At 47.5% G+C, this 14,039-nt stretch overlaps 1 protein-coding gene across 1 annotated transcript; it reads left to right on the forward strand.

Moving 5' to 3' along the window:
* The first annotated feature begins 210 nt into the window (after positions 1 to 210).
* meox1 (mesenchyme homeobox 1) lies at positions 211 to 7,428 on the forward strand. The gene is made up of 3 exons (XM_037463793.2): positions 211 to 795; positions 4,275 to 4,447; positions 6,623 to 7,428. The coding sequence occupies exons 1-3, from the start codon at positions 309 to 311 to the stop codon at positions 6,743 to 6,745; spliced, it is 783 nt and encodes a 260-aa protein (XP_037319690.2). The 5' UTR covers positions 211 to 308; the 3' UTR covers positions 6,746 to 7,428.
* The last annotated feature ends 6,611 nt before the right edge of the window (positions 7,429 to 14,039 follow it).

Raw genomic sequence — 14,039 nt, forward strand, 5'->3', positions numbered from 1 at the left:
GAGGGAGAGGGAGGGAGACGCGCCGCCTGTGGAAGAGTCAGCAGCGGACGGAGGTGGATGCAGCTGAGGCGGTGATGTGCATTTAGTCGGGGGCCGAAGTCGACGTTTCACCGAGAGCGGTACAGATTCCTGGGTCCTCACTCTCTATCAGAGGGGGGGGGGGGGGGGGGAGAGGAGAGGCGGGTGCTGGGGGGCAGCGGAGGAGGTGGAGGGGGAGTGTGTTCCGACTCCTCTGCAAGTTAAAGACTGGTAGCGAGACGCTGATTAAGGTCGCGGGGGTTCATTTTTTCTTTTTTTCCCGCCTCGCCATGGATCAGCCAGCCAGCAGCTGCATGCGCAGCGCCCACCCCAGCAGCCCCATCTGGGGCTGCATGAGGAACCCCCACTCGGGGGCCAGCCTGCAGTCGCCGTACCAGCAGGCCCCTTTCGCCCTCCACCAGAAGCCCGACTTCCTGGCCTACACGGACTTCTCCAGCTCCTGCCTGGTGCCGGCGGCGGCGCCGCACGCCGCCTACCCGCGCGACGACAGGCAGTACCAGGAGAGCCCGGGCGCCTACCAGAGGGCCGAGTGGCAGTTCAACCCTTGCGAGGCGCGGGCCAGGGCGCCCGAGGCCTGCCCGGCCATCGTGGCGCCCGCCGGCGGCGGCGGCGCGGGGTCCGAGCTGGACGGCGCGGTGGGGGACAGGCCCCCGGGGGCCGGGCCGGGCGGCCTGGATGGAGACTACTCGCCTCGGAGCGCGGCGTCGGCCGACTCCGACAAGAAGGGCTCCAGCAAGAGGAAGAGGGACGTCGCAGGTGAGTGGCCCGGGACGGAGGGGGGGGGATGGGGGGGGTTGAGAGACTAATCACAGGAGGCTGAGAAAGTAACGAAATGCACATGTGGGAGTATTCAGAAAAAACACCTTCTTTTTCATACGGCCGAAACATAAAGAAAAGAGTAGAAGCTGAGAATAAAAAAGTAAAAATGGTTATCCCGTGACGCCTCCACACACAGGTGTAGAAAAGGTACGTTGAGGTTAGGAATCTCTTCCCTGCACTGTATCACAGCTGGCAGAGGCATAAATTCTCCCCCCCCCCCCCTATTTCCTCCTGAACTGAACCTTCCGAGCGGCGCTCTCAGCAGAACGCCACGTGAAAGGTGAGTAGGTGACGAGGCTTCTGTGTCGAAGGACGCGCACTTTGAGCCGCGGTCGCATCCTCTCATTGTTTCCAACGGCTGGAATGATTAACGCTGCGTCGCGCTCCGGTATCCGCTGGAAAAAGGCCCTTGGAGGGGGGGCGGGGGGGGGCCACATTCGGGAATAAAATGATGCTACTTTTTAAAAATGTATCATATATAGAAATCACAATGTTCAAATACTTCTCAGCTGCTTCACCAAATACCATTAATCTAAATCATGAAATTGTTTTTTTTTTGCTTGCTACATCCTATTTCCTGATTTCTGGAGTTTTAAAATAATTGGAATGCTTTAATGCTTTTGGGTTTCACGCAAAATGTATTCCCCTCGACCACATGTCACACCTGCTAAAAGGAAGCAAAGGTAATCTATATCCATGACCAACTAATTCCTAAAAGGTTTCACACACAAGGTGACACATTAACGAGCAGCGCGACGGACTAAAGCAAATGTTTATATACCGAAGGTGCAAAAGTTTTAATGTGCAGAGTAAAAGATGAATCCACTTCCTACACATCTGGAACGTTCACTTCTTCATCTGCGAAAAAGCTTTTGCTAACAGCACTGTACAGGATTTCCCTCTCCAAAATTATGATTTATAAAGTAAGAAGGACTTTTGCACTTCTGCTCCTGATAAGAAAGAATATGTTGCAATACTTATTGGCAATGTGTACTGGAGAAATGCATGTGTTCTCTGGAACAACTTTAAGTTCAAAGAAAGTTTAAAAGGAGCTGTGGCTCTTGTGTGAGTTACAAATATTAATGATTACTTCGGCCTCGTGTCATTCTGGGCCTCATTGGGATTATCTCCTCTAGTCCACACCTAACAAACCATACCTGACTTTAAAAAGCACCAATGAAAAAAAAAAAAAAAACCCCGACGTGACCCTTCTCTGCAACAGACTAATTGAAAGGGATGGTTGGGGGAAGCAAAGAACCCCCCCCCCCCCCCTTTCTTACCTTATTGTAACCTCCACTCACTACGCTGAAAACATGCCAGACCACGTCTGGTAAAACCACTTTTTGCATTCTTATCCATTGACATTTTCCTGTCGTTAAGCCGTAACACAATCCGAGTCCACGCAACACGTCTGACCGGCACACCAGAAGAGGGCCGGTGGAGGAGGAAAGTACGCAGAAGAGCTTCCAAAGCCCAAAACTCCCGCCTGGTATCGAAAAACAGGCCGATAGTTTATTTTATAATGGAGCATCGCATGAAACTGTCGTTTGAATATTTTTTGTTATTTTCATTAAACCGAATAGTTTGTAATTCCTGAACAATCGAGGCGTTGTCCACTGTCCATTTAAAAAGTTGGAAAAAGCCATTTTTACCAACTAAATATTTACACACTTAATAGTTTATAATAAAGACCAATCAGATGTGGATAATTCAATATTCATGTATTTGTCACAGAACTGATACATAGTAGCATGCTGCATTATTACACACCAGAGCCACTTCTAACAGTACGTTATACACCATGTACTTTGTTTTTTGTAGCTTTCTACAAATCATTAGAAGCGTAAGAAATGTGATTAAAAAGACAATTCATCAAATATCATTTATGCTGCCCTTCTATCTACGTTAATGAGCACTTAAAAATGTGCTTATACGTTTATTAATACACATTTATTAATTGACTTCAACTTACAAATGATGAAAGCGGTTTTTAATAAACTTTTACCAATAAAGCATCCCGACGCCCACTTTTACAGCCACAAATTAGGCAGAAAATTTTCACCTGCGCTTTTGTGATTTAACAACAATCAGCAACTGAACAAATTCCTCTTTAAAGAGAGCGGCACCAAATGCTGTTGGTCTGCGGCACCCTGCTGGGGGCAGAAGCCTTCTCCCTGCAGGTTTACGGTCTCCGGCTGTGCGGGGTATTTATGGGGGGGTGGGGGCGGGGGTGGAACCAGTTTGTGCCCCCTGCGCCAGGTGTTCAGTCCAAGGAGACCTGCTCCACACCAGACCCGACGCACTGAAGGCATGCGCGACGCGTTAACAACAATGAGAAACCTTCCCCCCCCCCCCCTTTTTTTGGCACGACGCACTGGTATTCCAACACACACACACACACACACAGATGTCTCCCGGTCACATCTGGCGCCGGGTAAAGCGGTGCGTTTCACCTCCTGCCCCGCTGCTCTGGCGAGCACCAAGCACAACTTCTCACTTTGACAAATTAGAGTCACTTTCTAAGAGGTTACGTCAGCCGCTATTGCACCGAAAAAACCTTTCCCTTTTAAAAACACAAAGGGCTTTTTTTACTACCAGCGTTCATTGATAGTTATCCTGCTAAATGAGGTTTAACATCATAACACTTCCTAGGAAATATTAAGGCAGCGCTCCTATAAATCTCCTGCAATGAACTGGGACTTTTTGTCCTACGAGAGCTCGGGTCACCGGCGGCGGCGCGTTAGCAGCCCGGGGCGCCGCCTCCATGGAGACGTCTTGGTCGTGGTGCGTTCGCTGTCACGTCGAGATGAGTTAATCTCCCCTGTCACACACACACACACACACACACACGTAGTCGGACCTGGACACATCCGCACCTTTTGTTCTTCAGTTTGGAGGCTTTAACGATGTTCCGCCGCATTCCTCTCTTAACTCGGTCTCTCTGTGGCCGGTGTGGAAGGCCCCGCCCTGCGCCCGACAACGCTCTCTCTCTCTCTCTCTCTCTCTCTCACACGCCACGGGGTCCGTGCTCGGGGTGCCTGGATTCCCGCCAAAAGTGCGCAAACAAACAAACAAACGTGTGATTCATGCACGCCGATGCAGGAACGCATGCGGACCCCCGCTGCAGGTGAACGTGACGCGTGTAAGCTCGGGGTCACGGTGGTCTCTTTTTAAAGGTGCCGGTTTGGGTGTTTACTATACGAGGGGCCTCCCAGTAAAGGGTTCTTGGAGTTGTTGGTTGAAAAGGTCCTTACGGTCTGTTTAATAGTCAACGAGAGACTGGTCACAAAAACGAAGCTGGTGGGGAAAGTACAAAGAAACAACGCTGAGAGTTTGACCCTGGCCTTGAGGAAAGAAGAAGAAGAAACGCACTCCTTAACCCGCATGAAATGCATCTCCTTTCCGTCTCCCCGCAGATATCCAGGACTCCAGTTTTAAGGCGGACTCCAGCTGCAAGGCCCGGAAAGAGCGCACGGCGTTCACCAAGGAGCAGCTGAGGGAGCTGGAGGCCGAGTTCACCCACCACAACTACCTGACCCGGCTGCGGCGCTACGAGATCGCCGTCAACCTGGACCTCACAGAGAGACAGGTAGGCCGCGGCGAAGGGCGGTGCGGTGTGGCCAGAAATTCGTATCACGGTATTTAGAAAGATTCGGACGGTATCCCGGTATATGAGGCTATATTATGTTTATTTTATTCTTTTTTTCTGAGTAAACAGGTTTAAGTCATTGACGCCGAAAAGGACTGCGCAACTGGCCGGCTCGTTAGCGTGTTAGCTCGTTAGCTCGTTAGCGTGTTAGCTCTTTAGGGTGTTGTGGCGGATAGTGTCGCCAACGGAGAAAAATAACTGCGGCTCAACCAACTTTGCTATAAATAGTTTTTCTGGTCTACACTTACGTCGGATTTTCCGAAACCAAAAAAAACCTTCAAACAGACGCAGCTCCTCTCTTGGGGCACAAGTTGTGTTGGTATCGCTCTTGTCAGTGTTGCAGCAACACGTTACTTCTCGTTAAGAGCTGTACCCAAAGATTAGTGTTACAAATTGCGTATGTGTCACACGCTGTTGTGTTGTGGTGTTTTGCCCTGTTAAAGGGGTTTTGTTGTGGGTTATTCACATTTAGGTCAGCCACTGATGACCTTTTTTCTAACTGGTCATACGTTTCCAGCGGTATAAGCATTAATGCATGCGCACACATGCATTAAGCGGGTTTATTTTTCGCGCTGTGGTCAGAGCAGGATGACATCCAGCTTCATTGAGCTTTGCCAGACTCGGGGGAAATAGGGCGAACATGTGGATGTCCCAACTCCTTCCTGCGGAGGCTTCTTCTCGAACTAAGAACTTCATGTAGAAGACCTTGCATTAGCTTAGACTATATATGGTTGGAGATATTGTTATATTTCAAACCCAACAAGAAATGCGTCACACCAACGGACCTGTTATTAACCTGTGCCTCCAAAGTTTGACTCCATTCTTATTGAAATCACCTCAGAAGACACATTGTTGAGTTCCTTCAGTGCGATGAACACTGATACTGTCGTTTTATTTGACGTCCTGCTGTACGAGCTTACTGGATCACCAAATTAAAAAAAGACTCTTTCCTCTTTGGGAAAGACTCCAATAAGTGCCACAGATGTTTTATTACTTGGACTAATTGTTGCTCTCATGGGATTTGTTAATTGAACCGTTAATACAGAATAACAGCAGCTTTAATTTGCACTTCATTCTCAGCTAAATCACTTCATCTGTGGCTCAAACCAGCCCCACATTCATTTTGACATTTCCTCCACTACGTGACCGTATTTTATGAACCTTCTCAATCACAAAAAACAACAACCCTCTGGGTGTTGTTTTCTTCCCCCCGGTGATTTCAGGAAGTTGTGTGTTTGTGCTGCTATTGTTGGCCGCGCAGCTGAAGCCTGATATCATCCCCATTTCAAAGTGCTGCAGTGACACAGATGAGCACAATCCACACTGTAAACGCACATCCTGTGGAGGCCGACATCCCCGGCGGTGCATGCCAGACTCTCTGTTTTTTTTTTTAATTTTAGCCAGAACCGATAGCTTTGTTACCGAAAATCCGCGAGGCCGACGCGATCTGAGCAGTTGAGCTGCACTGGGAGATGTGGGGGGATTATTTGTCTATTTTTCCGCTGACCGTGTTGTAGGAGAAAAGCCGCAGTGATCCTGTTAGAAGTCCAAATATGGTGGAATAATACTGAAACTTGTGAGTTATCTTGAAATAATTATTGATTTAACTCCTCCCGGGCTGTACTTAATATACAGTAATATTTAGGAATTTACTAGTGGAACTAATTACTGTTTTAATTATTTTCTCCATAATGGTTGCGCCCTTTATGACTTAATATCAATACGTCAAATTATATATTGTTGTAGTGTTTGTATTTATTTTATATAGAAAACAAATGTACTTTAGCTTTGCAAGGCTCTTTGAATTTCTCTTGTATAATTGTACTTCCATACTTATAATTGTTTTGTATTCCTCTTGTTTGTTGTTTTTTACTTTCTCTTCTGTTTATTTATTATACTGCAGCAACAACACCTTTTCCTCTCTGGGGATCAATAAAGCATTGTATTACCTTATTGTATCTTCCAAAAAGCCAGAAACTTGGAAATCTTACAAATTGATTGGTTCATTCAAACATTCCAAAACCCAAATATATCATTTTTCACCAGTGGATTTTTAGTTTTAATATAAAACTTTTTTTTGTGGCTCTACTAATCAATCTATCGATAACATTTCAGGTGAAAGTGTGGTTCCAGAACCGGCGGATGAAGTGGAAGAGAGTGAAGGGAGGCCAGTCGTCTTCGCCCAACGACCCGGAGAACGACGACGTCGACTCGGCGGCTTCGCCCAGCTCCGAATGAACGGAGAGAGAGAAACGGTGTAATGAAAAAGATGACGACGAGACACGAGAGGCTCGCGTATAACTGGACTCGAGGCGCAGCAGGAAGCGCCCTTCGCTCACTGTGGGGAAGCAGAGGACGAGCATCTTCTCTGCCATTGATTGTAAATAGTGGCTTTTTGTCCACAATGAACTGCCCTTCGATACACTTTTTTTTGATAAATACTCCGCGCACGAGGCCGCCTCTTGTCGCATTGACTGTGTGTGTTTTTTTTTATCGTGGTCATTGTAGAGCCGCCTTGAGGCCGTGGTGTGATGGTGTGTGAGAGCGTCGTTGGTTCCAATATTGTAATCTTGGCCTTTTGACTGGGAAAACTCAGACTGCACAAGTGTTGCCAAGCCACAAGTGCCCCAGAGACCTTTGCTTCATTGTCAGTTTCTTCTTACCTAGAATATCGTTTTGTTTTCTAATCTGTCAAGCTATTTTTTTGTCATCACTATTCTTTTTTTTTTTTATACATGTTGAATGTTATTGATAAAAAACACAGATGTCGCCTGTTCCTGCAAATAGAATAAATCATCTGCCGCATAACGATGGGGAAAATGTATCCCGATGAGTTCTTCCACCCTGCAACAACAACAGGTGCTACCAAGGCGACAAACCAGGAGACAAACTGACGTCAAAGCAATAAATCCTGAATATGCGCCCGTGTACATGTCATTTTAAGCATAAAAGCGTTTTTTTTTCTCCCAGGCTTTGGAGAAATATGCTGCTTGTGGATCAAACCAGTCTGAAAAGAAGAAAAAAAAAGGAGCTTTGAAGGGGATTTTCAGAACGGTGATGTCATCGTTCTGTGCCAACATGCGATGGGACATGACAGCGTTAAAGCTGCACTCATCAAACGATGGATAAAATGGCTAATGTCGCTCATGGTGACCCACTGACCTTTGAGCTGCGCGTCGGTTGTCTTTCATCCAGCTCGTCTTTACGCATTAAACTGCATTCAGTGAAAAGCCTCAGATTAACTCACTGAAAAACCCAAACCTTATTTAGCTTTATCGAGCTGATGAACACAGAGCAACGTCTCAGCAGCCAAAAAGACAGTCATGTCTCCTTCTAGTAGTGAAAAAAAAACCAGACTAAAAGGGGGGTGAACATTGAACAAGTCACCAAAAACCAGACTAAGTTAACGATGAATAACTTTATTAGCTTTCTTTAAGCTTGTCACTTTTTAGGAAAATCAACAATGAAAATCTTACAGCGCGCTTCAGAAGATTCCAGAATCCCCCCCCCCCCCCTCCCCTCCCAACCAAAAAGTGTTTTGTTTCTCATGCGGAAACTTTTCGGTCGACGCCGTTAACAAAAACGGGCGGAGAAGGAGCGAGTTGTGTGTGATGGAAACTCTTCCACATGCTGACAAACCTTCAGCAGCGTCTGTCAGAGCCAAACTCCTCCACCGCTGCTTCCAAAACCGCCTTCAGATGCACAACGGGATCAAACAGACCTAACCGTGCATGTATTTGACTGCTCTTTTTTTTTAAATTATTTGCATGCATTTCGGTAGCATGTTGTATTTCAAAGCCTTTCATGACGTGGAGTCTTTTCCGAGTCTTCCTCATTTCTCTTAGTGATTCCAGTCCGATCACATAACAGTCAGTACCTCACGACTGAACCTCCTCACGAGGGGTCGGGCAGGTTCCCCGTGACTCCTATCCCCCCCCCACACCCCCCCGCGGTTATCTTGTTTAATATCTCTCACGGAGGCCGGACGTCCCAGAGGTCGGATCGGAATCGGGGCTCTCATCAGCGCGCCGACTAGATCCCGTCTGCAGGACCCGTGATCCTCAAGAATGTTTTCCTAGCGGCAAGTGGTCTCCTGCAGACCCGCTCAGATCTCCGTGATTGCTGAGGTGACCTGACAAGCACTGACAAAGCTATAAGTAGACCTGTGTGTGTGTGTGTGTGTGTTTGAATAGGAACGTTCACTTTTGCACACCATCACTGTCAATCCGGTTCAGCTCACAAAGGGCCGTTAACCTGACAAGGTGGAGTCTGGGTTTTTTTTTTTTTTTTTTTGGCCCTGGCTGCGCTATTTTCAACGGAAGCATCTGGATGGGGCCAATTTGATCTCAACCTGAGTGGAACCGAGACAAACCCACGCACGGGGGGCCCCCAGGACCAGAAGAAGAAGAAGAAAGAAAGAAAAAAAAGCTTGCTGGCCCAGCACTTGCGTATGATGGAAAAGGGAAATAATAGGTGGGTATGGGTGAAAAGACGGCTTCTCAAGTACAGGATGTTGTTGTAGCAGGTAGCCAGTCATCCAATTTCCTGCTTCCCAAAGAAAACAAGAGCTGGAGCAGAGGAGTCCCCAGACTTACAATGGCGGGCCTATGCTCAGACTCCGGCCAACCAAACAAAGCCTTCAGAGGTTACTGCCCTCTTTCTGCTGGTCTGCAGGGACGGCGCTTCAGGGGAGGCAGGGCGGGGATCCACACACACACACACACACACACACACACACACACACACAGTCGGGGTCAAGTGTTACTGTACGTCTGACCTCTGGGCCCCTGCTCGCAGCTGCTGGGGGTAAAACGACTCCAAGTCGATCCTCTGAGCCCCCCCCCCCCCGCCCCCCGCCCCCACACCCACCCACCTTCCTCTCCCCTTCCCTCAGCCTCTATTAGGGTCTATTATTGTATTAGTGGTAATAGTAGTCAAAATAAACCCCGTCCGACTGTAATGATCGTATTAATATCAGCAGTGTAAACTAATGAAGCTGGAATGTTGTTCTTCCACCATCGAGTTCCCTTTTCGACGTCGCATCGGGTGGCCAAATTTTATGGATTAGATTTAATCGGCGGGGGGGGGGGTTCTCGTTGTAGGATGTTCGACACCCGAGGGAGCGCGTGTCTCCCTTTCACTGCGGACGACTGGCTCTGTTTTTGTATTGATTCAGGGCAAATTGATTTAGAAATAGAAGTAGGAGAGGCAGCACGTTGCCGGTGAGAGCCCCCCCCCCCCACCACCCGAGCTCTGGGTTGTGAGCGTGGATTCAGCTGTGGGGAAACATTCTTGGATTAACTCCCTCTTGTTTTAAAACAAGCCTCTCTGTGGGCAAAGAGCAATAAGAAAGCATTCGGCCGGTGACTTCGCCCCCGAAACACACACAACGGGAATATTCTCTCAAACGGGAAGCTATTGCCTCTAAAAGCACGGATCAGTGCTGAATTGGGCCAAAAAGATTCTCTTGTATTTCTTTCTTTACGTTTACATCAGCAGCTGCGCTGCAACGTTTCCATTTTTAAACACATTTTCCAGTTGTGACTCATCCGGGTTGAAAACGGTATTCATGAAAAATGTGGTGTTCCTGCAGTTGACCTCAGAGCATTCACCCAAATTGTGATTGACAACATGGTCTATACATAGATTGATTTCACTATACATAATGCCAAATGCATCAGAAAAATGATGCCATATGCAGCGTTGTATTTTTAAAATGTATTTAGTGTCACGGTTTGGTCCCTCTTCCTGTTTTAGTTTGAAGTTTCATGTTCCTTTTGGTCCTGGGGTAACTTCACTTCCTGCCTTGTCTTGTGATTGCGTGATTGTCTCCACCTGTGTCCAATCACCTGCACCTCCCTTGTGTATTTAAGCCCTGTGTGCCTGTTGTCCCTTGGTCGCGTCATTGTCTTACGTCACTCGTCGTTGGAGCACGTCTTGGTTTCATTTTGGAATAAAGAGCACTTGGTCTAGAAAACTCTGCGTTTGAGTCCTCCCTGCAACCTGCGCTCCTGACATTTAGTAACTTAGGGAACGCAGTTATTCTCAGAAAATATTAAACCTTTTGTGCATGTGTGCAAGTGGTTGTTCATTTAAAAAATATGTTGCTATTTAGAAGCTTTCTTGCTGTATGGCAAAGTAAATGAAGTGCACCTTCACCTGCTCTCCTACCAAAACTTTATTGGGAAAAAAAAAAAAAAGAAAAGGAAAAAATGCTCTGCTTCACCTCCAGCTGCTCTTGGCGGGAAAAAGATCTTGATGGATCGCCGGAGGTGTGAAGGTCAGCCCTGCAAGAGGCGACTGTAGAAATTGAAGCATGTCGTTCTCCTACCGGGGGCCCTCTGCACTCTGAGGCCCATCTGCACACCGTTAGCTTGTTGGTCACATCAAAGAGCTCTGGGATTGGCTGACATGGAAGAACACTGCTGCTGGATAGACGGAGTTAAGATAACATCATGATGGGGTAATATTGGGGGTTGGAGGGGGGGGGGGGGGATTCGTGGTAGTGAGAAAGTAAAAGACCTCTGCTCAGACTCTATTTTATTTGATCTGTGCAGAATTGACAGAAGGAGTCTGTCCTGAGCGCGTCTGTCTCGCCCCGCCGCCGGCTGCGAGAAGGCCGGCGCTCGCTGGGTTTTGTCAAGTGAAACGGACCCAGGAGCAGCCGGATGTAACAAGACGGCTACCCCCACCCTCGTGCCCCCTGCCCCCCCCTCCCTGCAATCCTTCATCCAGCTACTGGGATAAAGTGGACACACACATCCTCTCTTTCTTTTCATCCTTTTATTGTTATTTTAGTCCACCTGCAAATCCATTTCTCTGTTACGGCTGCTCTGTGTTGGTGTGTCTGTTTTCAGCCTCTCACACATGCGAGGGGGAGGGGGGCGGGGGGGGCTGGGGGCTGCGGTATCTTCTGCACATCCTCCCAAGGCGGCCGTTGTGTTGAGGGAGACGCACAAGGAGAGTTTTTGCATGATGTGTGGGGGGGTGGAGAACGAGTCAGTCAGAGCTGGACACTCATGAAGCCTGCCTCTGCTCTTCCACCCCCCCCAAAAAAAAGCCCCTCGTCTCCGGTGATTAGTGACTCCTGCAGGGGTTATAAATCTTCTATTTCCATTGCACAATAAGTCAAGACGGGCCAAAGTTGAGGAGCTGCACAACCTTAAATTATCTGAGACTTCCTGCAAAAGGCTCCTCTGGACGTCGCGTCCAGCAACAGAACCTCGGGCCATGGGAGTCTGGTCCTTGGTGCTCCTGCTCCTGACCCGCTGCGTCGGCGCAGCCTGAGAATCCAGCGGTAGTCGGACTCTGCGAATCATCACGGCGGCGGCGGACCACTCAATCACGCCAACACAGAAGGGGCTTTTGTTCGACGCAGTGTGAGGCTGGAGGACGAGGCCTCGCCGTCTGGTTCAAAGACGTCCACGAAACCAGAGGATAAAAAATAAAAAAATAAAACGCTGGGTCAGCATTAGGACACTTTTTGCTAAACAAAAATAGTATATTTGTGAGTGAGTTTTTTTTTTTTTCTCACAGGACCTCTATAAACGGATCTGCCTTTACTTTTGTAAAGTTAAAGCAACTTAAACCGCTGCAGTTAAAGAAGAAACAAAAAGAGGCCGAGCTAGCCACAGCTAATATCTGCACAGTCAGGCATGCATTGAATACTAGATGCAGCATTCAAAGATGGCGCCCAATAAATTCCAATGAAAGTTCCTTAGTGCTACATCCAGATGTCTAAAAATCGTCATGGCTGTGAAAGAGAAGCAAAAAACGTTTCTTACCCAGAGTCACCACTACTGTTGGTTTGGGTCGAATGTTAATAAAGTCCGAAAAACACACAAAAAGCCTTATAAGCCACATATAAGAGTTTTGTGAAGATTATCTCGCTGAAGCTGTAGTTTCAAAAACGTTTTCCCGAATAACCCCAGATTCGATAGAGGTGGAACCAATGGAATGCCATATAGTTTTCTTTTAATCCATCAAACATGCCTGGTGGAGATCTGCACTGGGCTGGATGCACGCCTCTAGTTTTACCTGCACTCTGCCAGGAGAAAGTGTCCATCCATCTGAAATGCTCCCGAAAAAGTCGATAGTGGGACTCGGATTACTCGGCACAAACCCGCTTCCCAGAGTTCAAACTGAGGAATAGCTGTTTTTTGGAAGTTTTTTTTTTTTTAAATACTGCAGAACTGCTGCTATCCACATTACATTGAAGGAATGTAAACCTGATCTCTTATTCAGTCTTATTGACGTCGCAGCGCTGCCTCGGAGCCTATACCGCGTCAGGAAAACTGTACGACATTAAAGAAATGTTGATAGAAACATCAGCAGCTCCCCCCCCCCCCCCCCCCCCCCGTCGAATCGTAGGTTTTGACCCCACACCCTCACACAAACCTCTCCGTCCCACATGAACGGGTCGTCATTCGGGCCCTGTCCAAACAGCCCTGGCCTGGAGGAGTCCTGGAGGCACTGGCATCGGTGGGGGGGGCAGCAGAGGAATCATCCATCAACACCCGGGGGGATCAGACTGCTGTCATAAAGGTGTCATGGCGTCCTACGGGACAACAAAGACAGCCGTATCTCTCCGGCTACGAGGGGGGGGGGGGGGGTCCCAACGCGCCTGGCTTCTGGAGTCCGGTTGCATCTGAAGAATGAGGCCACTCGTGAGGCTGAAAATGCAGATTCAAGACCCAGGTGAGGCTTTCCAAATGTATCACAGAAAAACACAATTCCCTCTCGCTCTGATCCAGATGTGTTGATCCGTTTTGCAAATATGACAAAGTCAAAAAGTATTTTGACTTTCCACTGTCAGAAATTGGAGAGGAAATAAGTGAATTTTAAAGCTGCACTAGTCGACATTTCTAAATTAGCAATGTCACAATCCAGCATTTTAGTGTCTTTCAGCTCATCCTATTGGGTTTAAAGGAGTTGGTGGAGACCAAAAACAAAGCTAAAAGCAAAATGCATATTATACACTTTGATTTGTTTGGGTGTGTTGACTCATACTTCTATATTACTTCTACATACTTGAGTTTTAACACTTTAAAACGTAATCCAACCATGACGATACCCCCCTTGGCTCACTAGATGACACTATGAAGCCGGCCGGGTGAGAATAACTGCTGCCGAACTCCTTTAAAATGAATGCAAGAATAAAATAAGTAATTGTGTCAGTATATTACGTCAGGACTCGACTTCTAGCGAGGTTCAGTGTGTTAGCATGAAAGAGTAGGAGTTTAACGCTGACTGGCTGATCAATAAATAACCGGGTTACTGAGCATCAGTCGCACCTTTTACTGCCCCCCCAATAAATTCCAAGGATTTGGGTTTCCATAAAAAGTTTTAGATGCAAGATGGCAGAAGTCTAGAAGTACAGGTGTCGTCATAAAAGACGACGACCAAGATCCAACAATGAGAAGCGAGTGTGAGGTAATACGATCAATATAAGGAGGGATCGTGATATTTTGAAGCGTAAAAGTCAGTTCTTCTCAGTTTCAGTGTATAGTAAACACAGTTTAGTCATGGGAAC

The sequence above is a fragment of the Pungitius pungitius genome, chromosome 21 (genome assembly GCF_949316345.1).
Source record: "Pungitius pungitius chromosome 21, fPunPun2.1, whole genome shotgun sequence".
Lineage (NCBI taxonomy): Eukaryota > Metazoa > Chordata > Actinopteri > Perciformes > Gasterosteidae > Pungitius > Pungitius pungitius.

What these genes read in the sequence shown, in the direction of transcription:
- meox1 (XM_037463793.2), top strand. Translation starts at nt 309, where the DNA reads ATGGATCAGCCAGCCAGCAGCTGCATGCGCAGCGCCCACCCCAGCAGC. An exon ending in GAGGAAGAGGGACGTCGCAG is followed by an intron (nt 796 to 4,274) that starts GTGAGTGGCCCG and finishes GTCTCCCCGCAG; the next exon opens with ATATCCAGGACTCCAGTTTT. An exon ending in TGGACCTCACAGAGAGACAG is followed by an intron (nt 4,448 to 6,622) that starts GTAGGCCGCGGC and finishes ATAACATTTCAG; the next exon opens with GTGAAAGTGTGGTTCCAGAA.